This window comes from Mus musculus, chromosome 1 (assembly GCF_000001635.26).
Source record: "Mus musculus strain C57BL/6J chromosome 1, GRCm38.p6 C57BL/6J".
NCBI lineage: Eukaryota > Metazoa > Chordata > Mammalia > Rodentia > Muridae > Mus > Mus musculus.
This window is the reverse complement of record NC_000067.6, coordinates 87,250,853-87,276,242: the sequence shown is the minus strand read 5'-3', so window position 1 is coordinate 87,276,242 and position 25,390 is coordinate 87,250,853. Positions and strand designations below refer to the sequence as shown.

The window sequence follows — 25,390 nt, the reverse complement described above, 5'->3', positions numbered from 1 at the left end:
CCCAGACAGTACGGTGGGAGGGTACAGAGGGAAAGTCAGGGGACGTTTTTTTTCCTGTCATTGAGCTCAGGATCTCTTATGCATGTTAGACAAGCACTCTATCACAGGGCTCCAGCTCTAGCTGGTCTTGAACTCAATCTAAATATAGCTCAAGCAGGCTTTGAACCTGAGAGCTTTGTTTGTTTGTTTTACTCCTGGGTTTCTCTGTATAGCCCAGGCTGTCCTGAAACTTGCTCTGTAGACCAGGCTAGCCTCAAAACCGAGAGACCTGCCTGCCTCTACCTCCTGAGAGCTGAGGAGTGTGCCACCACCACCCAGCTACTTGAGAGCGTCTTTGCCTTCAGAGGAGCTGGGCTTACAGGCCTGCTCCATCACACTTGGCTCACAGGCTTCTTCCAACCAGAGTTGGCCAAAGGAGTCTGCAGTGCTGCAGCCTCAAAGAGCCCTGAGGAGCTGGGTCCCAGGATGGTGGTGCTCCTGGCACTAGTCCTGTTGGGGACTAGGAGAGCAAGGCCTCCAAACACTAGAGGCTTTCCACAGTGCCCACCCTTTCTTATTCCCAGGTCAAGAAACTGAGGAAGCCTGGGAGGTACTGGGTAAAGGGTAGCTCTGCAGCCAGCTGGGGTTGGTGGGGATTGGAGACAAACAGTGGTCACAGCCCAGCTTAAGTGTAAGGTGAGGACTGACTTACGGCTGGCTCCAGAATGAGTACCCCCAGGCTGCCACCCTCCTAGCCTCAGCCTCAGCCGTCCACCTCTGCTCCATACTTTGATGCCAACAAGACCTCTTCTTGTTTACTCTTCTAGGCTGGCACCACCTTAAACCTAGCAGCCTTCGGTGTCTAGAGCACCCGGCTAGAACAACCGGTGACCTAATTAAGGCCTAAACTGTACACACTGTGGTCACGCGATCTTGGGTACAACCTGAGAAGTGGTCATTTACCTTTTTCCACATCTCACTTACAGGCTTGTGCCTGAGTGGGTCAGTGGCTCTGCTGAACGGAGCACCGGGATCCCTCCACGGGTTCGAGTTACTTCCTTCCAAGCAGCACACGGGGCCTTGCAAACTGTAGCCGCCTGAGCCCAGAACCTCTTTGTAGGAGGGCAAGTCACCCGGCTGCATCTATGCCCCTGAGGGAGCTGGGAAGACCACAGAGAAGCGGTGGCCACACTTAACTATAAAGAATTAACTATAAAAAATTATGTTAGTACAGTCCTCACCTAGCATGCACGAAACTCGAGAGTTCAGTCCCTAGCACCATATAAACATGGCGTGGTGGCTTCTACCTACCTATAATCCGAGGTAGACAGGAGGATCAGAAATTCAAAGTCATCCTTGGCTACACAGCAAGTCTGAGGCTAGCCCGAAATGCAATAGACCCTGTCTTTAAAAAAAATTGTTGTTGTTGTTGGTGGTGGTGGTGGTTTGTTTGATTTTTTTTTTTCTCCTTTTAAAATATCTGACTCAATGAGGCCAAGGTACCACACACCTTTAATGCCAGCATTGGGGAGGTAGAGGCAGGAATATCTGAGTTTGAGGCCAGTCTGGTCTACAGAGTGAGTTGCAGGCCAGCCAGGGCTACATAGGGAGACCTTGTCTCAAAATACACATGCACGTATGCATGAACTCACGCACATAGTACATACGTATGTATGTATGTATGTATGTATGTATGTATGTATGTATGTGGCTGATTTTCCAGAAGGAGGAGGGGACCACACTAGAGACAGTAACTGAAATACCTAAGTATCATTTGCTGGAAACTAGCGGACAGTGCAGAAGCTATGGAGATTAGCCCAGTGAGGCAGGGACAAGCTGGAAGAATTTGTAAAAGAAAGTCGGGGTGGGCTTTAAGGATCAGCAATGATGAGTCTGGGCTTTGCTTCAGAAATGTGCTCTGCTGGCTCTGATCCACAAGGACCTCTGAAAAAGGGATCGAGTCATGAGATCTGGGTTCAGGAAGGGTCCCTGTAGCTATAGCATGGGGGATGGTCAGATACTGCTGAGTCTGACATGAAGTGGGTGGGTTCAGGCAGGTCTGCAGAGGCTAGAGGCTCAGTGATCTGTGTCAAGGGTAGCTGTGGGGCCTGAAATAGACACGGCCTTCAAGAAGGAGGCTCTTGATGCCGAGGAACAGAGGGCTGGGCACACTTTAGGTCCGCTGCTTACAGGCCAGCCCTCTGGCTTCTCTGTGATTCCATTTCCTCGATGTCCCCGTACCAGCTGGCTGCTGGCACTCAGTGGGAGCACTGAAGGGAGGAATGAGTTCCCAGGAGTGCATGACCACAAACGGAGCCTGTATATAGTAAGCACTCCGTTTGACTCTATGGACGGGGCATGGCTGGGGGGCCCCAGCACTCAGGAAAGCCTGAAGCACTCAGGGAAGGGCAGAGAAAGTCACTGCCAAGACCAAGCTGGGCAGGATCCAGGGCCAGCTTCCCCAAGGCCATGACTGAACTCAGCAGGCCCCCAAGGCCAAAGAGCTAGGGCTGTCAGCAATGAGATATTTTTGGCAAGAGCTGTCCGAAGGCACAATGGGTATTCAGTAAGCAGTGTGGCAGGGAGGAGGGAAGAGAGAAACTGAGGGGGGGGTTGAGGGTTCTCTTGGTGTTTCACCCTCAGGAAGGGCTGGAAGGGCCAGCAGACAACAGCCTGTAAGTCCTGAACACTATTCTCCTGCTTCCTGCAATCCTAGTCCAAGTTGGCAGTAGGCTGAGGGTGGATCTGTGGCCTACCACTAGCCTTGGAAAGACAAATCAGGCCACCACACCCACCAGAGATGAGGGTCACTACATTGGAATCAGACTCTAGCATTGCCACAGGGAGCCCCCTGCTACTCTACCGGGTCTCCACCCAGTCCCCACCCGGTCCCCAAGGCCCTGGACTAGCCTAGGACTAGAAGGAGGTCAGTTGCTATCACCAGCAACCCAGGTCTAGCTCTAACTCAAAGAACTGACCTTCATTCAGAAGCAAGAGATTCCAGGCTGAAGCAAACAAAACAAGCAAACAAACAAACAATCAAACAAGGGCAGTGAGCAGTCTGAACAGGTAAAGTTCTTGTGATGCAAGGCTGAAGACCAGAGTTCAATCCCCTGGACCCACATAAAAGTGAAAGACGAGAGCTGACTTCACGGGCTTGTCTTTTGACGTCTACACAGGTGTAGTGCACATACAACAAAGACACTGGGCTTACTAAGTAAGTGAACTAGCCCAAGGTTGAGGGTAGCTTGGTAGTAAAACACTTGCCTAGCACACACAAGGTCCTGGGCTCTATCTCCAGCATGTGGAAACAAGACACAGGCAGACAGATTGACTGACACACCACACACACACACACACACACACATACACACACACAAAGAAAAAACCCCACCAACACAGAGGCCTCTAAGCCAAGGGTTGGGGCTTAGCAACAAAAACACAGGCCACTACTGAAGGAACAGGGCCTATCTGTGCAGGTTGACTCCACCCACTTTCAGAGGCTTGGGAGAAAGTCAGAGGCTTGACCCCCCCAAGATGGTCTTGGTGAACACCAAGAACAAAGGAGGCTAAGGAGTGAAGGGAGTCGGGGCAAGGCAGGAAGCATCAGTGAGCAGTTCTCAAGGACAGAAGGCAGGCAGGAGTGGCTGCGGTCAGTCAGCTGGGCCCTTCAAACGCAGAGGGGTGAAGTGGAGGATTACTAAGACAGCTGATGTAATATCCACACAGCTCCACCCAGTAGCCAGTACTATAGCCTGCCCAGAGACCTATACCCATAAGCAAGAAGAAAACATAGAGGTAGATGCAGACTGCAGAGACAGACAGATTACAGGATATCCAGGAGAAATAATTCTAAGAGCCACCCCTCCCCTTCATGAGAGGATTCTCCGTGCCCCTTGCTAACCTCTTCCAGGTCCGTCAGCCAAAACCCCTCAGGTAGACAGCACAGGCAGGTATACAAGAATCATGGTGCATTATCTCACAAAACGAATCCAGAGGGACACACACTCCCTCCTCACTAACAGAACCCCATCACAGGCCATAGGGAAGGGAAGCTACCTCCAGCTTGGCGAAACTCATTATACTATCACCTTTGCCTGGGTGGTCACTGGCTTGGATGGACCCAGGATGCAGTGCTAGCCTTTGGGAGATAACCAGGAGGTTGTGTAGGGGACACAGCAGCTACCATACTCAGCTAGGATTTCCCTATCACAGAAATCTTTCCCGTTTTAAAAACTCCTTTGATCACTCCATTTCAAAGGACAGTCACTCAAATTCCCATAAGATATGATGCAGAGGAGACTCTGAGAGGACTCAGGGGGAGGAGATGAACATTTGTGCATCTTCCTGCTAGGGGCCAGGGCCTTCAGAGTAGGCCTGGAGTTACTTCCCAGGTACTCGGATCAGCCTGGGTCCTCTCCTTTCCCAGTAAAGATGGTTAAATGTACAAACCCCAGTGCACAAGAGAACACATTAAATCCAAGGTGAGTCACTACTAGCAAGGGTTGCAATCCAGGGGTCAGAAAGGTCTTAGCTTCCAGGGACTTTTCTCTACTGTCCCTGTCCTCTGTGTGTATGTGTGTGTGTGTGTGTGTGTGTGTGTGTGTGTGTCTGTCTGTCTGTCTGTCTGTCTGTGTCCTTGCACTAGGAATAGAATCCAGGGCCTCAAGTGTGCTGACTACAGCCATTCTACCCCCATCTGCTTCCCACTAAAGATAAAGACACCCAGATGAGGCGTCTCCCATAAGAGGACACACTTCATTTGTATGAGAAATTCTCAGCCAATCTAGAAGAGTTGAGGGTGTAGCTCCATGGTAGAGGATATGCTTGAAACATGCAGCCAGCCCCCCACGCCCCTCCCCCCCCCCCGCAGTTCTCACCCCAGAACCAAAACTAAGAAAGAAAAGACAATCATCTATGCCACACCCCTTTCTTCCTCCTGCCCTTTCTCCTCCTGGGCAGACTAAGGGGGGGGGGGGGCACTGGGAAAGGGGGCGGGGGATGAGGAAGTCCACGCTTCCAGTGGCCAGTGGCGGTCCAGATGGGGAATGTGGCCTTGGCGGGGCATCATGACATCAGCATTGGTAATAAAACAGTAACTTTCCTGTGGGCTAACATTCCCCTTCCCACCCTCTCTTTGGGGAGTTGAAACACAAGCTCTCGCTGCAGGGCTGAGGAGATACCACAGCTGCACGCTAAGCTCCTGTGCTTGGGCCCTGCCTGCGAGTGGCTGTCCCCATTACCTTCCTTTGCCAGGGCCCTCTGGAGCAGCCAGGGTAATTAAAGTTTCCTGTCTAACCTTGCCCACACAGCCAGCTCTGATCGCATTTCAGCCGTGTACACACACTGTAGGGTCGGTTTCTTCTGGGCCCTTCTCAGTCTCCCTTTAAAATCAGGCCACTATTATTCTGGCTCCGGCTATCCAGTGACACACTTCCACGCTTGGAAACAGAGCGGCAGCTAGCTCTGGCCAGGCTGCCGAGGCCTCTGGCTTCCCACACTCATTAGAAAGTTGTCTCTCTTCTGCAGCACACCATTTAGGACTCGGGACACTTGACACCTACTCTAAGAACCCAGCAAACTCCCAGGCGGGCGGGCGGGAAAGCACTCCCTCCCTCCCTCCCTCTCGCGGTTCTTCGCTTTGAAAGTCTAAAACTCCTATGCTAAGGAAAATCAAACATAAAAAGACCAAAGAATATATTTGAGGGGTCTGGGTGAATCTATCTAGCCTTGCTTCCTGACAAAGAGTGGGCATGCTTTGTGTATGATGGTCTAATCAGGTTACACACTTGAGGGGCCTAGGGAGCAAAGGGGACATCAGAATGCGCATCTAGAAACTGCTGAAAAGTGAAAATCTGGCAGGCCCTGCTGAAGCCAGAGCACTCTTGGCACAGATGGAGCTATGCTCCATTGGATCAGGTTTTGGGAAGGCTAGTCCACGGGGAGGGGGTTGGGGTGGCAGGGGCATAGCTTACTATGTATGCTGTAAGTATAAAATTCCCACCATCCTAAAACTCAGGTCCTCCTTGGAGCTCCCCCCCCCCCCACGAATCTTTGAGGACACACTTGTCTTGCTCACTTTCCTGAGTTAAGTAGAATCCCCCTTCCCCCCTTCCTCCTTATCATGTTTGCTCAGAACCTCACAAAGTGACCGGATTGGAAATAGAGTCTTTGCAGAGGTAAATAAATCAGGATGAGGCCATACTGGATTTGGGTAGCCCTGAATCCAGTGTCTAGAAGCCTCTGAGAAAGCCATGTGAAGACAGACAGATGGGCAAGCAGACACACAGAGAAAGAGAGACATGGAGACAGACAGAACGACAGAGACAGAGAGGGAGGAGAAGGGAAAGGGAGAGAAACAGGGAGGGAGGGAGGGAGGGAGGGAAGGAGAGAGAGAGAGAGAGAGAGAGAGAGAGAGAGAACATGAACAGGAAGATTCTCCCCTGGAGCCCACAGAGCAGGCAGGGTACAGTCAATACTGAAGGCTTTCAACTTTCAGAGCTATGAAGAAAGAAGCACGGTTGTTTTCAGCTACCCAGGGAATGGGACTGAGTTCTGGAGGCTTCAGAGAAACAGGACACTGAGCCAAGCATCCACCCACAGACCCCAGAAGGACCAGACTACCACAATACAGTCTAAAGAGCAGGCTCTCCATGGGCCTGTGATGTGGTGGGCCTGTAACCCATTCACAGTGACATCCTGCCTCCAATGACCAGAAGAGGAGAAACAGCACAAGCAACCAAAAGCCCCTTGGGCAAAGTGAATCATTAAACAAAAACGGCAGCAGAAATTGTTATGGGGACTAAATGACAGCCATGTGATTATCTAAAAAAATCTGTGAGTAAAGGTGTAGTGGTGGCTCATTTCTATATCCCCAGCTTAGGCTGAGACAGGAGGATTGCTTTGAGTTCAAGGCTAGCCTGGGATCCAGTGTGAGAGGCTACTTGCAAAAACCAAAATAATTATAATAAGCAATAAATAAATATTTAAAACTCAGTGACTGAAACCAACCCAGGAAGTCTTCCCAGCAAGCATCAGCAAGCTGCTTCCTGCACCACACACACACACACACACACACACACACACACACACACACACACACACACACACATCACAGGACAGCCCCACCTGACAGAAGGGGGACTCAAACACAAAGGGCATTTAAGCTGGCTGCCCAGAGGAACTCTCTTTCCTGAGAGTGGAGGTGAGGTTGGTTCCTAATCATGCCCCTTACCGCCACCCAGAGTGATTGGTTACCATTCAGAATGGACTGTTGGCCAGAAGGGAAAGGTAGAAATCCATCTAACCGGTGACAAGCTGGTACACTCTGTGTTTGGGTTTCTGTTGTTTGTTTTTAGCATGTTGCTTTGGGGGCAGAAGGGTGGGAAGGGGACCTGAACTTGTCCTAGCAGACCAGGCTTTCAGGGTCAGGAGAGCAGAGTTGATTTGAATGCACTGGCTTCCAGGGAAGTCTGGGTCACAGGAGCCCCAGGTGTTGTGCTGGGTCTTCCTTGTCTGGCCCAGAGCTAACAGTTGATGCTGCATGCACTCTTCAGGCAAAGCATGAGGTTTAGAGGGCGAGTGGGTGCTCAGGAGGACCTGTACAGCTTTATGTTTTCTTTTTTAAGTCATGCAGGAGGATCGTGTGTGTGTGTGTGTGTGTGTGTGTGTGTGTGTGTGTGTATGTGTGTAGCTTGGTTAGTAAACTACTCTTCTAGCATACACAAAGCTGTGGGTTTGATCCCCAGTACTACAAAGATGGATATGGTGGTCCTGGCACTTAGGAACTAGAGGCAGGAGGTTCAGAAGTTCAAAGTCAACTTTGAACTTGGCTACATGGTGAGCTCAAGGCTAGCTAGCCTAAGATAGATGAAAACCTGTCTCAAAGAAAAGAAAACAGTAACACAGAGCCAACGGTGGCTCACACCTGTAATATCAACAGGTGGGAGGCTGAGGCAGGAGCAATACCACGAGTTCTAGGCCAGCCTGGTTATACAGTAAAAAAAAAAGGTCTCAGTAAATAAGATAAAGTAAAATCAAATCACGCAGTATTTTAGGCAGAGGAAAAAGAACTCTAGCCAGCTACAGGACATGTGACATGGCCAGGCAGGACAGTGTAGATCTGCAAATCACCAAGCCCCAGTGGCTTCAACAGAAGGGTGGAAGGGGGCTCAGGGTCTGCTTGCCCTTGCCTGGATAAAAGCAGCGGAGTACGGGCACAGAACTGTATGTGCACACAGACACCAGTTGATGAAACAGAGAGAAGGACTCAGCCAGCTGGCTGCCCTAAGGTGGAAGGTGGCAGGTGGCAAGGAGGCAGAGCATCTGGGTGGGTATGAGCGCAGGCACCTCTGGACACTTCAAAAAACGAGGTTGTATTCACTCACTGCTGGTCAGGGCTCCACATCTCCCTGGACTGGGCTGGATGGGAGTTAAAACCAGAGTGTACTAGGAGAGTCTAGACAGTGAGTATTCCTAGACGTGGAGGGCCTGGTCATGGGGGAGACACAGGACGAAGTTCCTGGTGCTTTAGGTATGGAAAATCCAGCAGAAGTACCCGGTGAGAAAACAAACCCAGCTGGGGGCCAGTCTCATGGACCCTTAGGAAGGTCTGAGCTGAGCAACCCCTGTTTCTATTAAGAACAAGGAGCCTGAGGTAGGTAGGGAGTTTAGCGTGCAGATGTGGGGAAAGGCATGCATCCTTTACTTTAGAAAGTGGAATGACATGAGGCTCAGTCCTGGCCAAAGAGAACAATTAATTTACCCTGAGCAACAGGTTAAGAGCCAATTAGAAATAGTAACCCCCCCCCCCCATACCTAAAAAAAGACCACATGAAGGCTGCGGCTGTGACTACTCTTTCTCACTGGGCTTTTCTGAAGCAACTGTGGTCACACTTATGCCACTGGAAGGAGCCACCTGAGAGTAAGGACCAGAGAAGAAAGTGAAGCGGAGAAGAGGGGAGAGGAGGGGAGAGGGGAGAGGGGAGGGGAGAGGGGAGGGGAGAGAGGGGAGGGGAGAAGGGAGAGAGGGGAGAGGGAGAGAGGGGAGGGGAGAGAGGGGAGGGGAGAGGGGAGAGGGGAGAGAGGGGAGGAGAGAGGAGGGGAGGGGAGAGAGGGGAGGGAAGAGAGGGGAGGGGAGAAGGGAGAGAGGGGAGGAGAGGAGAGGGGAGGGGAGGAGAGGAGAGGGGAGGGGAGAGAGGGGAGGGAAGAGAGGGGAGGGGAGAAGGGAGAGAGGGGAGGGGAGAGAGGGGAGGGGAGGGGAGGAGAGGAGAGGAGAGAAGAGAATCTGGCTTTAGGAAACAAGAAATGAGCTGGGTTTGTTGGTGGATACAAATCACCTAAACAGCTGGAAGCCCAGCGTGGTCTACAGAGGGAGACTCAGTAGGGGAGTGGGTATTGTAGACCAGGACCTAGGCAGCCTCAGCTACATAGTAACATTGTGGCTGGCTTGTCCTATATAAGCTACCTCAAGAAACCAGAAAGGGAGGGAGTGGAGGGGAGAGAGACAAGATAGGAAACTGTGACTGTGTATAGTCACCTGTGGCCGGATCCAGCCACACCTGAAGCAGGCTCTGGGCTTTGTTTTAGAAGTCGGTCACTTCCCTTTGTTCCTGTGGTTTTATTGCAGGTGACAAAGGCTCTAACCTAGACTTCAGATGGGCAGCTTAGCTTTGTAGAAACACCCGCACAGTTTGGGCTGTCAGCTCTCCCAGAACCACAGGTTGCACTCTGCCCTCCTCCTTAGCTTGATGCCGCCAGTGCCAACACTACTTGGCTCCAAAGACCTCTCGAAGGGATAAATCGTACTCCTCTTACACAGCAGACTAACAAACTTAACCTTCCAAATGGGAGCTTCCCAGTAAAACCTGAAAGAAGCTAAAGAGGCAACAGAGCAAGGTGGAGGGAGTGATACACAGGTGAACATCCGGGCCAGAGCAGCCATTCCTACAGAATATAAAACCCAAAGAAAACCACGGGGGCGGGGGGGGGGCAGGATATGTCAAACCACGGTGCCTTCCCTGGCTTTTCCACCATCACCCCAGTCTCATTCTCTACTCCCAACCCTACCTTCCTTAGCTGCCCAAACTGCACCCAGAGAAAACAGTGGCTGGGAGCAGGGTACTGAGAAAACAAACTGCCAGAGAGGCAGCAAGTATTGAGGTGCTCTGCAGACCTCGGGAGTAGTGGAAGCAGTGATCGCCATAGTGCCTTTAAATAGAACCTCCTTGGTGAGGGCAAACACATTCCAAGCACTTTAAAGACGCCCAAGCATGACCTGGCCACTTTTCCGGTCCCGGCCGAATTCTGGAAATAATATTAATAGCTTAGTGAGGCGTTTTCGGTGTACAGACTACTTCGTGGCCTTAAAAGGCAAAGGAGGGGTCAGTGAGACAGCTTAGCTGGTAAAAGCACTTGCTACCAGGTCTTATCACCTGAGTTTGATCCCAACCCCTGCGTGGTGGAGGGAGAGAACTGATTCTCACAACGTGTCCTCTGACCTCCACGAATGTGCCATGACACTTCCTCATGCATACACACTCACCGTAAATAAATACATGCGGTTTTTCGTTCTGTTTTGTTTTGAGACAATGTCACTATGCAGCCATGGCTGGCCTCGGATTCAGAGATTACCTCTGCTTCCCAAAACCAAATGTTGGGATTAGACGAGAATGTCACCACATCTCGCTTAGAAAGAAAAGTAACGGGGGAGGGAGGGGAAAAAGCAGCAAGAGTCATTACTGCTTTCCCTCTTCAAGTGGGGAAATGAGGCCAAAGAGACCTCTCACGTGACAGGCCACCTACTGGGTCTTTGCATGACCTCCTCTTCTGAGGGGTGATGAGGCTCCAGCAGCACCCTAGTGACTAGTGGCAGGCACCAGTTCCCAGCCAGAGGCATCTGCCATTCACCGGTTAGAAGAGTAACTGACTAGGCGACGCTCCCAGGAGGCTCCTGCGCCAGCCACTCCCCCCACCCCTCACCCCCCGCCCGCCCGCACTGGTCTAGGGACGCCTATGTGTCTTTCGAGTTTAAAGCAACCTTGTTCTCAGCCTTCCTTCATTTCTCGCATCCCTTACTGAAGACGTGTGTCAACTGTTTCCTTTGTTTTATAAGATAAAAGACAATCCAGCTAATTTCTCCCTTGAGGGATAAAATTAAGGCTGGCAGGTGAGGTGCGCCCCGGGCTCGCTTCCTAGAAGTTGCTCCGGGAGCAAATCTCTGGATCTGTGGGTGGAGGAGGGTGCGGGACCCGCCCTGGGGAGTAGGAGACTCAGGGAGGGGGCTTTTGAGTAGGACCCTCTGAGCTCCGCCGGGGTCAGATCCCCAGCCTGACGAGGTTCCCCATGGCGCGCAATGAACTTGATGCGCACGATCTGGCTGCACTTGGCCAGATGCTCAGTGCACTCCTGAACGCCTGCACCTCCTTCCTCACTGTCCCACTCGCTGCGCGGCCACCCCGTGCCCTGTCTCGGATCCCCCGTTCTTCGGGGGCGCAGGACGAGCGCTCACGTTTTGAACATCTTCTCCAGATCCTTCAGGAGGCGGCGGCTGAACTCCGGGAACTCGGTGTAGGGATTGAAGACCTTAGAGCGGCCCGGCCGCGCTGTACCCTGGTGGATGTCCAGCCTGCGGCTCAGCTTGAGGTTCAGTTCGGAGTCCGCGCTGGCTGTGGGCGCCCGGGCAGGCGGTTCAGGCTCCGGGTGCCCGGCTGGGGCATCGCAGGGTGCAGGCTGGGGGTCGCCCTGGTCGGTCTCTGCCCGCACCTCAAGTCTCAACCGGCGCTGCAGCTTGCAGGCCAGCTCCTCGCTGGACATGATGGCGGGTTGTGGTGATGGAACTGAGGTTCGCGATCCGGTACGGGGACAGAGAGTTGTGCGCTCTTTGCGGGCTCGTGGCTTTCTGACGCTCGGTGGAATCGCTCGGGGCCCGGCGGTTGAAAAGAACCGTGGGTAGGCGGGGCGGGCGGGGCGGAGCTGCGGCTTTAAGGAGGCGCGGGTGCAGTAGGACTATCTACTGGACAGGGGACAAGGGAGTGTCTGCGCGTCCTAGGGGTCGCGTTTGCCTAAACCTCTCATAAGCTGAGACTTGATGCTAATCCGTCCCCCAGTCCAGACATGGACCCTGAAATCAACTCTTGCTCTTGCCGCCAGAATCCGCCCTTTGGGAACTGGTGATCCCCAGGGAATTGGTTGCAAACACTGGGGAGTTAAGTCTGGCAACCGTTCAGGCAGTTCCATTCTCTTCCAAAGCGCTCCAACCAGGGAGCTCGCGGCCTAGGACCCTCTGAGATGGGAGAATTAAGCGTGCCTGGTAACACACCCACGTGTGTAGCGAGCAGTCGTCGCCCTAAGGCCCTGGAGTAGGAGATGCTCCTGGCAGTACGAAGGTGCCTTTCATATACCATTGAAATGTTTCCACAACAATCTAAAAATACTAGACATAAATAAAGTGAGAAAAATCTCCTGATTCCCGGGAAAAAAAAAGGGGGGGGGTTGTCTTGTTAAGGGACCAAATGTGGCAAGTATCTTGGCTGTATGGCTTTTTTTTTGTTTGTTTTGTTTTTTTAATGTGAGAGCCACCACTGCGGAGAGTGGGGTTAGAAAAGGCTTGAAAATAAGGCAACTTTTGAAACAGGAGATTGAAGTAAAAACAAGTAGAGCCGCCGTCATTCTCCCTAAGGAAGGATGTGGTGCAAATGAGGGTTCCCTCAGCCAAACATGGAGAAGCAGCTGTAAACACAATAGTGGCTGCACTGGGGACCAGCTTTGCTCCACTTGTTTTGGGCCACAGACTGGGGAGTGTGTGTGATGAGCCCGGTGGTGTGCACCGCTGAAAGGCATGAGTTGGTTGCCTGCACATCTTAGGGGGCCACAGGGAAAAATCAGAGCCATTGCGTGCTCTCATGAAAACGTAATTCGATTAGAATTCGAATAGCTGGGTGTTGGGGTACACGCCTATAACTCCAGCACTCAGAAGGCTTAGACAAGAGAATTCCAGGGTAGGAAGCCAGCCTGGGGTTCACAGCAAGACCCGCTGCTTCGCTGCTTCGGAACAAAGCAAACAAGAAATTAACACAAGAAATTAACGGGGGAAGGGTTAGGGGGAAGGGGGAGCTGGGGGGGGGAGCTCAGAGGGCTTAGCATAAAAGAGGCATAAAAGAGTTCAATCCCTAGCATCCACAAAGTAAAACACACCTTTTAAAAAGTGGTTCAAGAAAATAAGTCATTAAAAATAAAGGTACTTTTGGTGTGCATGGTGGCTCATATAAGCCTGTGATTCTACTTGGAAGGTTGGGGCAGGACTCCGACTCTAGCAGCTTGGACTGTATGTCTATATTTACACAGTAAGACCCTCTGCCTCAAAGATCAAACATCAAATAAAACAGTTATAAGGGGAGGGGGTAACCATGAGGGGTGAAGCTCAGTAGCAGCCCTTCAAAAACATGGGTTCAAGTTTTAAGGTGGTGTGTACGTGTGTGTGTGTGTGTGTGTGTGTGTGTGTGTGTGTGTGTGTGTGTTTCTAAAGCCATAGGGAAAAGTATGTTGTGTGACAAAACTTTTCCTGAGGAGACAAAACACACTCATCTACTCTTCCTAGATGGGGAGCCCTCAACAGACCAGGTATCACCAAAGTCCAACTTGGCAAACCAACCAGTTTTACTGGGGTCACTTACAGGAACAGAAATGACTCGAAGACAGCTGCATCACCAAAGCCCACCCCAGTGTGAGTGACAGCTCACAAAGCTGGGGACCTGGAGCACACTGCACAGCCGGTAGGGGCTCAACAGATTGGGTAGAGTTCATTCCAAGCTGGTTTCTGTTTCTTCCAGGCAGCCGGGTCTGGTCTGAGTCCTCTCTGCAGCTTTTCTCCTCTGAGAGTCGTCTTTGCAGCTCAGCATGTCTGAGTCTTGGTGCCTAGGCTCATCTGAAAGACTTCTTTGCCACTGAGTTGTTCACTCTGGCAGGAAGGTGCCAAGTGAATCTAGTCAGTTTCAGGGACTTCTTCAAGCTCTTTTGTTGTTTTTACCTCCCTCAGGATGAAATGTTTTGATCTCCAAGGAGACAGTTACAAGGAGTTTGCTGACAGCCTGAGTTCTGTCTCTAGGACCCACCCTGAAGGAGAGATATAACTGCAGAGAGGTGTCCTCTGACCCTCACACATGTCCACCATGGCAAGCACACACCCGCTCACATGCATATACAAAATAAATAACTATTTTTTTGTAGTTCTGTAACTCACTATGTAGACCAGGCTGGCCTTAAACTCACAGAGGGCTGTCTGCCTGGCTCTGCCTCCTGAGTGTTGGGATCAAAGTGGTAAACAGTATGATTTAAAAGCTATTAGGCCAAGAATCAATAAAAAGTTGGGCTTTTTTTTTTTTAAGCTATTAGGCAAAGCTGGAAAGATGGCTCAGTAATTAAAAGCACTAGCTGCTCTTCCTAGGGGCCTGGGTTCAGTTCCCAGCGCCCACACTGAGTGGCTCATACCCACCTATAACTCCAGTTCCAGGGGATCCAACATCATCTTCTGACATGTGTGGGCACCACACACACATTCACATATACATATCTGTGTGCACATGTGCACACACACACACATAGATGGATAAAATTAATCTAAGGAAGAGAAATAGAAATGCCATGTTGGCCATGAAGGAGTATGGGAAAGTGGAAGTTTTTGCCTAGAACAGTTGTAAGTGTCCTGGTTATATCACCCATGACCATGTCTACTCTTCTGAAGTGGGTGAGGAATGTCCATAGGGGAAAGGGGAAATCAGATAATTATATTTCGTTCTCTCTCTCTCTCTCTCTCTCTCTCTCTCTCTCTCTCTTTCTCTCATTTTTAGACAAGGTCTTAAGTAGCTTGGGCTACTCTCCACCTTCTGTGTAGCCAAGGATAGCCTTGAAGTCCTCATCCTCCTGCCTCTACCTCATGAGCACTGTGATTATAGATAGGCTGGCACCACTAAACCCAGTGTAAATCTTGCTTTAAGTCCGAGGTTTCTGGTCCAGTTCCATTTCTGTGTGACAAGCCATCCCCAAACTCAGTGGCTTCAGACAACATTTATTTTGCTCACACGTCTGCACTTTGGACAGAGCTCTGTGGAGAAACCTCAAATCTAAAATCTATTTCATGACCATTAGTATAGGCTAAGAGAAATGATGGAGCTGGAGGGATGGCTCTGTGGTCACGAGCACTGGCTGTTCTTGCAGAGGATCTCTGTTGGGTTCCCTGCACCCTCAGGGTAGCTCACAACTGCCTGTGACCCCAGTTCTGGGTTATCTGACACCTTCTGGCTTCCTCGGGTACCTCTCCCCCATCCAACATACACTCACACAGTTAATCACGTTCTATAATAATAATAATAAGTTTATATAAAAATAAATAAAATATAAATAAAGAAGGAGAAGAATCCTGTGGCACCTTGGAAGTGACAATTTAAGTAATGAGCAGCAGGAAGTGAGGGGGCCTAACAGCTGTGAGCTCACACCACCAGTCCTTCCGTGGTGAGCATTAAACCCTCCCCGTCTCGGCCAGCACACTGTTCCCCCCCCACTCCCCCCCCCCACACTTGCATCCTGTCACTACTGGCTAGCCAGACTTGCACCTGTGATGCTCTGGCCCAGCTCCTGACTTACAGGGTAAGTATGTTTTTGTGCACTGTGTAAAGTTCTCCCTTGTGTTACTCAAATGCTGCTTTCTTTGCTTTCACATCTTGTCTCAATCCAGACATGGCACTGTAATGTTCATCCCAGGAATCTCCTGTCTCAAGTTTGTGTAAACAGTTCTTAGCATTTATTCTCTGCCTTGTCAATAAATGCTGATCTCCCGATGGTTGGGCAGAAGAGAAAATAGGGCAGAAGCTTCCAATGGCCAGGGGAGGAGTGGGAGAGGGAGAAGGAGGGGGGAGGGGAAATGGAGGGGGGGGAAGAATGAGAGAGAGAGAGAGAGAGAGAGAGAGAGAGAGAGAATGTTTCAGGTCTCCCATGAGGAGGGGAAGATAAGCCATGAGGAGAGGGTCCAAGAAGACACCATGAGAAAAACATCTGAAGTCAAAAGAGCCAGATCAATGGTTATATGCAAGTATTTGGGATCATGGCTAAGAGGTAGCCAAATAGCTTAGGGGTTAATATAATCATTTAACTACCCAGCTATTGAGGTGAAGCTTTAAATAAACCTTGTTTTCTCTGTGTGGTTATTGGGGACTAGCAAGAGTTAAGGAAATACAGGTGCCAGATTAATATACTACTTATATTTATATTAAAAAAAAAATAAATGCTGATCTCCCGATGGTTGGGCAGAAGAAAAAATAGGGCAGAAGCTTCCAATGGCCAGGGGAGGAGTGGGATTCATTTTACAGTCCAGAACTGTACAGCTACTGCAGAACCCCCTGAAAACCCCATATCCAAATGTGGAAGCAAAAGTTTGGCAGTTCTATGCCTCAGACCTCCCAGGCCAGGTTAGCAGGTCCCAACCCCCAGAGATGGACATCCTCTGGTGACCTCTAAGCTCCAGTCACCCACAGCTGTGATTTGGAGGACAGGCCGGAATCTAGGGACTATAGGACATACCAAGAACGCTGCCTATTGCATAGTACAGACCTAGGTCACCTGGGTGACAACTGCTGTCTGTGAGTTAGAAAACTAAGAGACTCTGGGTGATGTTAAAGAAAAACATGAGCCAGAGAGTGAGTCACCTCTAAGCTCAGCACTCAGGAGGAGGCAGAGGCAGATAGGCTGATGGATCTCTTCTGATCTACAGAGAGAGTGAGCTCTAGGACATCCAGGGATACACAGAGAAACTTTGTCTTGAAAGGGGGGGGGGAATCTTTTAGGGCATGGTCTTGCTGCATAGCATAGACTCTTGCCTCCTCTCCCAGGTGTGAGATTATGGGCATGCACTACCACAGCTGGTGTCTAGGTTTCTATTCCTGTGGTAAAGACACCGCTACTGAAAGCAATTTGGGGAGGAAAGGGCTTATTTGGCTTATCTGTCCGACCACAGTTCATCATTGAGGCAAACCAAGGTGGGAACTGAATTGGGGCAGGAACCCGAGGCAGGAACCGAATCAGAGGCCACAAAGGAGCGCTGCTACCGTCTTGCTCCCCGGTGGCTTTCTAAGAAGTAGTTGGGGGCTGGAGAGGTGGCTCAGCGGTTAAGAGCACTGGTTGCTCTTCCAGAGGTCCTGAGTTCAAATCCCAGCAACCACATGGTGGCTCCTAACCATCTGTAATGGGATCTAATACTCTCTTCTGCTGTGTCTGAAGACAGCGACAGTGTACTCACAGACATGAAATAAATCTTTATTAAAAAAAAAAGAAGAAGTAGTTCGGTGGTAGAGGTGGAGTCTCTGGGTTTGTGTCCCAGCAACAAGTTGGCGGTGGGGAATTAGAGCATGTTTTACAATGAGGACTAGTTCAGTTGGCACTAGCCAATTCCCAGGGCTCCACAGCTATGCGGGACGTGGTGGCAGGCTTGGGAATTCAGCTCTACATCATGGAATATTCTAGTCCAGGGATCCAGAGTGGTTGCTGCTCTAACTGCTCCCTCTGCTGCTCCTCACGGGGAACGTGTTGGCGCTGCCCGGCTTGCTGCTCTATGTCCTCTGACCCTGTCACCCCAGCGGGGTGCCAACCCGCCCACATCCTACCCAGCGTTCTGTGGCTGCCATACGCGCGCCGCTGACCCAGGCATTCTGTGCCATTGAAGTCTGGGGCCCTGGCTGCAGGAAGCTCGTAAGAGAGGGTGAGGCTGCTTCTCCCTTCAGAGTGGACTAGTCCAGTGTTGAAAGGTTTCTGTGGTTCTAGGGACATGCCCGAGCGTTTCTAACAGAAGTTTGGGGATACCACACTTCGTTTAACCCCCTCCCCAAATTCTCTGCCAGTTTTATAGAAAGCACAAGTCAAGTTCCTCTTTGAGTTCTAAAAATAAGAAAGCCTTAGTGGGGCATGGTCATTTATGCCTTTAGTTCCAAAATTTAGGAGGATGAAGGAAGAGGAGCTCTATAAATCCAAGGCTAGCTTAGCGCGTTCCAGCCTGGGCTATATAAGTAAGACTTTGCCTCAAAACTCAGTAACAAGGGCTGAGGATATTGTTCAATGGTAAAGTATGCGTCTAGCATGTGCCAAGCTCTGAGTTCAGATCTCAGTCCTGCAATCAACTACAGCGATAACAAAACCAACTAGTATGGAACTCATGCAATCTCTCTCCCCTCTCCTGTCCCCACCCAGCCCCTATCCTAGCCTTTCCCTTTCCACAAAGAACAAGGAATTCTCCACCAAGGCAACAATGAGATTGAGAGGTACGCAATAAATTTAACTCTTGTCACTATTGGCTACGTGCCCTTGAATTAGTACGCAAATTCTTTGTACTTGTTCCCTCATTTGCCCAACCGAGATAATGCCAAGGCCTTTGAGGGTGGAGTGCAATGGAACACAAGGGAATTAGTGCTTCGCAGACGTCTGCTATAAGGACCCCTTCTGCGGACAAGCGCGGGGGTGGGGGAAGGGGGGACTGGGGCGGGGCGGTGAATAGGGGCTTAGCCCCAGCCCAGGGCTCAATGTGCTCTCCTGTAGGCGCTAAACCCAGCTGGAGGTGAGGAGTCTCAGGGCCCTCACTCACATTGCTGCCATGCTCAAGAGCAGCCAGCCCTTGGCTTTTTAAAGTCCTCACCAGGGAGGGTGGTTTGGAGAAACCAGGGAACCAGGGAATCTCACCTTGCCTGTTGGGTTTGGAAACCTTTGTCTTTGCAGCTTCTATGCTTGCTCCAAAGTTGCAGTGAAGCTCAGCTTTTGCTCTCATGCCCCATTAAAAGGACCCTCGGGACTTTATTGAGTTTTTTTTTTTGTTGTTGTTGTATTTTGTTTTTTTGTTTTTTGTTTTTTTTTCGTTTATTTGGTTTTTGTTGTTGTTGTTTTTTGTTTTTCAAGACAGGGTTTCTCTGTATAGTCTCTGAACTCTCTCTGTAGACCAGGCTGGCTTCAAACTCAGAGATCGGCCTGCCTCTGACTCCCAAATGCTGGGATTAAAGGCGTGGGGCGCCACCACACAGGCTTCGGGACTTTTATACAGATCAAACCTGCCGCCTCCCCGGAATCCTGCTTCTCTTATATTTGTTTTAATGTTCTTTATTCCTATTGTGTTGTGTGGGGTTTGAGGTGCAGAATTGAACCTAGAGCCTTTGTTAGCCAGGTGCTCTACTACCCAGGTATCTCCCAATCCCAATCCTGGTTTTTTGTTTTTTGTTTTTTATTTTTTGAGGCAGGGTATGGAAACGATTTGGTTTGTTCTTTCAGAATTTCTTGTACTGAATCCACTTATTACAGTTTTGATTTAGAAGCTGCCCATTCCAAAAGAACATATATATCTGATGTTCTAATATGCAGCTTTACAGAAGAACCAGGCCTGCTGGGCGTGGTGGCACACACCTTTAAACCCAGCACTCGGGAGGCAGAGGCAGGCGGATTTTTGAGTTCGAGGCCAGCCTGGTCTACAAAGTGAGTTCCAGGACAGCCAGGGCTATACAGAGAAACCCTGTCTTGAAAAAAAAGAAAACAAAAAACAAAAAACAAAAAAACCCAAACAAACAGAAGGACCAGGCCCTCCAGGTGGGGGATGGTCCTACAGGAGAAGCAGATTAATGGGATAGGCAGAAACACTACTGGAGGTTTTCCAAAGCTAGTTTGAAATCTTGAATTTTTTTTTAAACATTTATTTTTGTATGTATGTATATCAATGTGGGGGTATTCACAAGTGTGTAGGGTCCCTGTGGAGCCCAGAAAAGGGCATGGCATTCCCTGGAGGTACAGGTGGTTGTGAGATGCCCAGCGTGGGTACTGGGAAATAAACTTGGGATCCTAGAAGTGAACTCTTAATTGCTGAGCCATTTTGCCAACCCCAATCCACAATAATTCTTTTTTCTCTTTTATTGACCCAGTATTTTACTTACTTATTTTTTTTTTTTACATTTTATTTGTTTATTGATATTTTTTGAGGGAGGGTCTCATTAGGTAGAGGCTGTCACTGGCTGTCTTGGAACTCATTAATGTAGAGCAGGGTGGCCTTGAACTCACAGAGATCCTCCTGCCTTTGCCTCCCGAGTGTTGGAATTAAAGACGTGCACCACCACCATCCAGCAATCCAGTAATTCTTAAATTCTTTTTGGTGGATGAGTACAGTGTTGAAAGAGGTTTGGAGTGTGTGCTGACACCCTCCCCAGATAGTCTCCTTACCATGTGGGCAGGAAGCTAGCCTCAGGACTAATGAGGGTAAATGAACAGGCTTTGTTCTGTCCTGTTGTTTTGGGTTTTTTGGTTTTGTTTGTTTGTTTGTTTGTTTTTGTTTTGAGTCAGGGTCTTATCTGGCCTCAGACTGAAAACCTTCCCACTTGGATCCCAAGCACTTGGGTCAAGGTCTGAGTCACCATGCCTGGTGGCTTTCTTGACTGATCATGAACAGCACCAAACAGCTAGAAGGTCTGGGTGGTGGAGCTCAGTTGATAGAGTGCTTGCCCAGCAAGTACATAGCTCTGGGGTTCATTGTATAAACCGGGGGTGGGGGGAATTGGGGGGGTCAGAAGTTTGTCAAGATCATCCTAGGCCATGCAGCAAGTTTAAGACTGAATAGGAACCTCTCAAAAACAAACAGACAAAATCCCTAGACCCTCTTAAATCCGTGGCTTGAAAGAGTACATAAAAGACCAAGTCACCAGGGGCCAGTGTGATGGAATGGAGGTGACACCTAGTAGAGCTTACGTCAGAGAGGCTGCATACCCTTAAAGGGAGCGTGGTTAGGATCCACACTCCTATTCGCTCTCAGCTTCCTGGCTGCTATAAGCAAGCATTCCTGCTTTGAATTGCCACAGACTAAAACAATGGGGCCAACTGAGCATGGCTGCCACCCCAGAAGATTGTTTCACTGATGGAAAGATGACTAACACACCACATGCACTCAGGAGTCACCTTGCTTTCTTTGTGAGTCAGGCTGGGGTTTCAGGAACACTAGGCAAGTAATTTACCAGTGTGCTGACCCCAGCCCTCCCGCCCTCCCTCCTCACCTTTCTCTCTCTCTCTCTCTCTCCCTCTCTCTCTCTCTCTCTCTCTCTCCTTCTCTTTTTCTTTTTTAAAAACAGTGTCTCATGTAGCCCAGGATGGCCACAAACTTACATATGTAGTTGAGGATGACCCTCTTGCCTCTATCCCCGAAGTCCAGGGATTACAGGTGTGTGCCACTTCGATTGGCCTTTTTCTTTCCTCCCTCCCTTCCTTCCTTTCTTTTAAGTAATGTATGGTTCCGTGGCATCTGGTACATCCAGACCACTGTGAAACCACCACTTCTTTGTGGTTTTAAAACTTAGTCGTTATCCATAAAAATACTTGCAAGTCTTAGGAAGCTGTTCCCCATCCCAACCCACTAACTCCTGCACAACAGTCATTCTGTTCCCTAGCTCCACAGCTGTGGTTGCTCTAAATATTTCATTCAAAAAGATTTATGCCACATATGAACCTGTGTTTCCAAGGCTCACTATCAGAAAACACCAACAGGACATGAGTCTTGTGACCTCTGTTTCTTCAAACCTTGGGATTGTTCTTGGAATGTGTTTTCATGCTCGTCCCAGGTGTAGTGGATAGGAGTGAGCTCACTTCCGATTACTCATTATTGCTTGCTGCTGTTAATCAAGTGTTTACATGCCTCTATGGAAAAACATAAGTTTTGCCACGTGCAGCTTGTCCTTGCGAATGTACACTTTACTTGTGATTCATCTTAACCCCCCAGAGTATACATTGCCTGGTGTTCTGAAGAAGGCTGGCTATTGCTGGAGACTTTAGTCTACTTCATCTATTGGCTCCATTCTCCCAGGCTGCACTGCGCATAGGATGGATACAGCTCACCTAGGTAGTGGTGTACATCAGTACTTCCTCTGTTTCTTTTTTTGTGGCAGAACACTATTCCACTGGATGAATGTGCCACCGTTTACTACTTGGTAGGCACTGTGTTTACTTCCACCTTCTCAAAACAAAGAGATGTGCTTCTGAGCTTCTGAGGGAATTCATGTTCCATCTCCATGTGGACTTTTGATTTTCTTTCTCCTGGATCCATATGGGTTGCTAGGAGATACCCATTTCTTATGCTCAGCCTTCTTAGGCATGGTCTAGCTGTTTCTCACAGCAGCTTCATGTGGTATTGTGGTGGACTTTGCAAGCTGAAGTCCCTGAGAAATCCCTGAGTGGGATTCAGCTCAAGGTGAGGAGCAGGAGAGCTGAGGATGTAAACCCCAGTCTAAAAGGGATGAGAGAAGACGGCCCAGCTCATTGAGGCAGGAGGAATTCATGCTGCCCCACCTTCAAAGGACTAGACAGTGTTGGGGAGGGCAGTCCTGTTACAGTTAGGCATACATGTTTGAAGAACTTCACATACATTCACAAAGAGAGGAGAAGAGATGTTTTAAAATATTTAGAGCTGGGGCTAGAGAGAAGTTTTGGTAGTTAGGAGCACTGCTTGCCCCTGTTAAGCATGCACACGCATGGCAGGCATGTGACTCTCACCATAGCTTTATTCACAAAAGACCAAACTGGAAATAATCCAAGTGCCCGTTAATGGTGACACTCACGGTGTAATTCTATAGAGCATTGGAGAAACGAACACAGGAACATATGAATAATTCTTACAAGCTTCACATCAAGATAACTAAGGCCTATAGAAAAGAGCCAACCCAGAAAGGCAGACAGAAGAAAGGGGTGTATGAGAGTCTAGTAATGCTCTCTCTCTCTCTCTCTCTCTCTCTCTCTCTCTCTCTCTCTCTTCCTCCTCTCCTCCTTTTTCTTCTTCCTCTTCTTCTCTTCTTCTTCCTTCCCTTTTAACTAGAGTCTTATTATGAAGCCCAGGATGGTCTTAAACTTGTGATCCTCCTGCCTCAGCTGTCTGAGGGCTGAGATGACAGGTATAAACTTCTTCTTCTTCTTTTACTTGGGATAAAGTTGCCATCTAAACCACCTGACACCCCAGTCTTTGTGGCTCATGCCTGTAAGCCCAGCACTCGGGAGTTTATGATGATGTATAGGATGTTTGAAGCCAGCCTAGGCTCCATGACACTTTTTTATTAACCACAATAGCATCTTTGAAACCAGCAACTCTTTGGCCTCCTCCCCAGCCTCTGGCGACTGATTTTCCTTGTGGTTTCTAGGAATTTGGCTCATCTAGGTTCCTCACCCAGGTAGACTGGAACACCACCTGTCTGAGTGTCTGGCTGGTTTCTCTGAGCTGAGATCATCATGTTTCTCTCTGTTGTCGCCTGTGTTGGGACTCTTTTCTTTCCAAGGCTGGTGATAATGCCACTGTGTAAGCAGCCTGTGTTTTGTTGATTCAGGCACCAATCTGTCCACAGAGCATCATCTTGCTGTTGGCTGCCTAGACGGTGGTTCACCACACAGTTCTGAGTGCATGTGTGCCTGTGTACATGTGTGTACATGTGTGCTTGTGCATGTGTGTGGTTTTTGTGTTTGTATGTATTTGTGTGTGTGTGTATGTGTGTGTTTGTATGTGTCCATATGTGTGTTTGTGTGTAAGTGTGTTTGTGTGTTCGTAAAGCCACAGCAAATGTCTGGAACAATGCTGCTGTGCCTCAATAAAAGTTTATTAAAAGAAAATGACTATGCTACTAAAAGAAACTGTGTCATTCCTCAAAGCATGGCTTCAAAGGCTAGGGGCATACAGACTACCAGAGAATTCAGCCCCACAACCTCTTCTCAGGGAAAAAAATCCGCTGTATGCCTGACAGCACACACCACCCAGGGCCAAATCTAGACAAACAGGTCTGGGCATGGACCCACAGGCACAGGCAAGCTGCAGCGGGAGCCTCAATCTATTTAAATACAAAACCTGTAGTGGCTCATGGCTGTGTCTCTGTGAGATTATCTCAAACACACACAAGCCACCAAACACCCACAAAGGCTAGAGCAGAAGATGTCCTGTGGAGAATACATGTGATACTCGCCTTGGCCTGGATGTGCATCTGTTAGAAGCTGCACATGGTGTTGGGCCTGATGCATGTATGATAATACCACAGCATATGCTTCTAGCTCTGCCTATGGGTGAAGACTGGGCTACTGGGATAGACCTAAGTGCTTCCTGTAGATTGCAGGAAAGCTCTCTGCATACACGGTGGGCCACGACAGGCTTTGTATTTAGGGAATCACACAGAGTTAATTGTCTATTTTGAATAATTGAGACAACAGGGGACTGAATAGAGATGGCTTAGTGGTTAAGGGTGCTTGCTGCTCTTGCAGAGGTCACGAGTTTGCTTCTTGTCATCCATATTAAGCAGCACACAACTGCCTATAATTCTGGTTCCGGGAATCCAATGTCTCTGGCCTCTGTCCACTCTCTCTCTCTCTCTCTCTCTCTCTCTCTCTCTCTCTCTCTCACACACACACACACACTCACACACACACAAGGTAAGGGGGAGGGAGGGAGGGAGGATCAATCACTCCTTCTGCTGGGTCACAAGAACAGGGGTTCTACAAAGGAGGGGCCCAGGACAGGCTCAGAGGTCATAGAGACCCTTGAGCTGACAGCTTCACAAGAACGAGCCTCCCACCCTTCCGTATAAGTCGAGTCCAAGATGAGTTCCGACTTGGTTCCTTCTCATCCCTGAGTAGCACACTGGACTATCGCAGCGCCTTTATTGTGTCCATGGTGAACACAGGAGCCATGTTTACTCCAGCTTGTTACTAGTAAGCTGCTGGGAGGATTGGTGTTTGTGACTTTTTGTGTAAGTTCGGATAGTTACTGGAGTAGTACCGCAAACATTCTCAATATTATGCCTCAATTTTGAAAACGGTCCCAATTCCCCATATATGAAACTTCCAGAGGTTTGTAGCTATTCAAAAGTGGTTCATGACATAGGGGTTCATGGTCTCACTGTGTTTGTTTAGTAGGTGTTGGGGAGCAAACCTAGGGCTTTAATACAAGGCATGTGCATTTAGCCCTAACCCCAGCTTCTTTTTTTTTCCTTTTAAAAATATGGACTTCTTTGTAAAATTTCCCAGCATCCTTGCACATGGACCATGCTAATCTCTGTGTTGTTCCAATTTTAGTATACTGAAGACAGCACTGCTTTTTTTAGTAGCATCTTGCTATATAACCCAAGCTGGCCTCAAATTTTCCATTTTCTTTTTATGTCTCCAGACACGGGGATTTCTTCTTAGAGATCTATCTACTCCATCCATCCATCCATCCATCCATCCACTCATCCATCCATATCTGATAAGGTCTCTGGTAACCCAGGCAGGCCTTGAATTCACCATATGGCTGAAGATGCCCTTGGATTTCGGATCCTCTTGAGAGCTAGGATTATAGGTGTGTCATCCACGGCCAGTTTATGTGGTGCTGGGGAGTCAAAGCCAGGGCTTT

The 25,390-nt window shown here is 49.3% G+C and overlaps 1 protein-coding gene and 1 pseudogene across 2 annotated transcripts in view; both read right to left on the bottom strand.

The window, feature by feature from the left end:
- Efhd1 (EF hand domain containing 1) overlaps positions 1 to 11,890 on the bottom strand; it is a 46,489-nt gene extending 34,599 nt beyond the window's left edge. For both annotated transcript variants that reach the window (NR_151447.1, NM_028889.3), the window contains exon 1: positions 11,489 to 11,890. Coding sequence is in view for 1 of the 2 variants with exons in the window: in NM_028889.3 (NP_083165.1) it covers positions 11,489 to 11,793 (305 nt within the window). In the remaining variant the exon portion in view is untranslated. The remainder of the gene's footprint in view (positions 1 to 11,488) is intronic.
- Positions 11,891 to 24,994: 13,104 nt separating this feature from the next.
- Gm26187 lies at positions 24,995 to 25,095 on the bottom strand (annotated as a pseudogene).
- Positions 25,096 to 25,390: the final 295 nt, after the last annotated feature.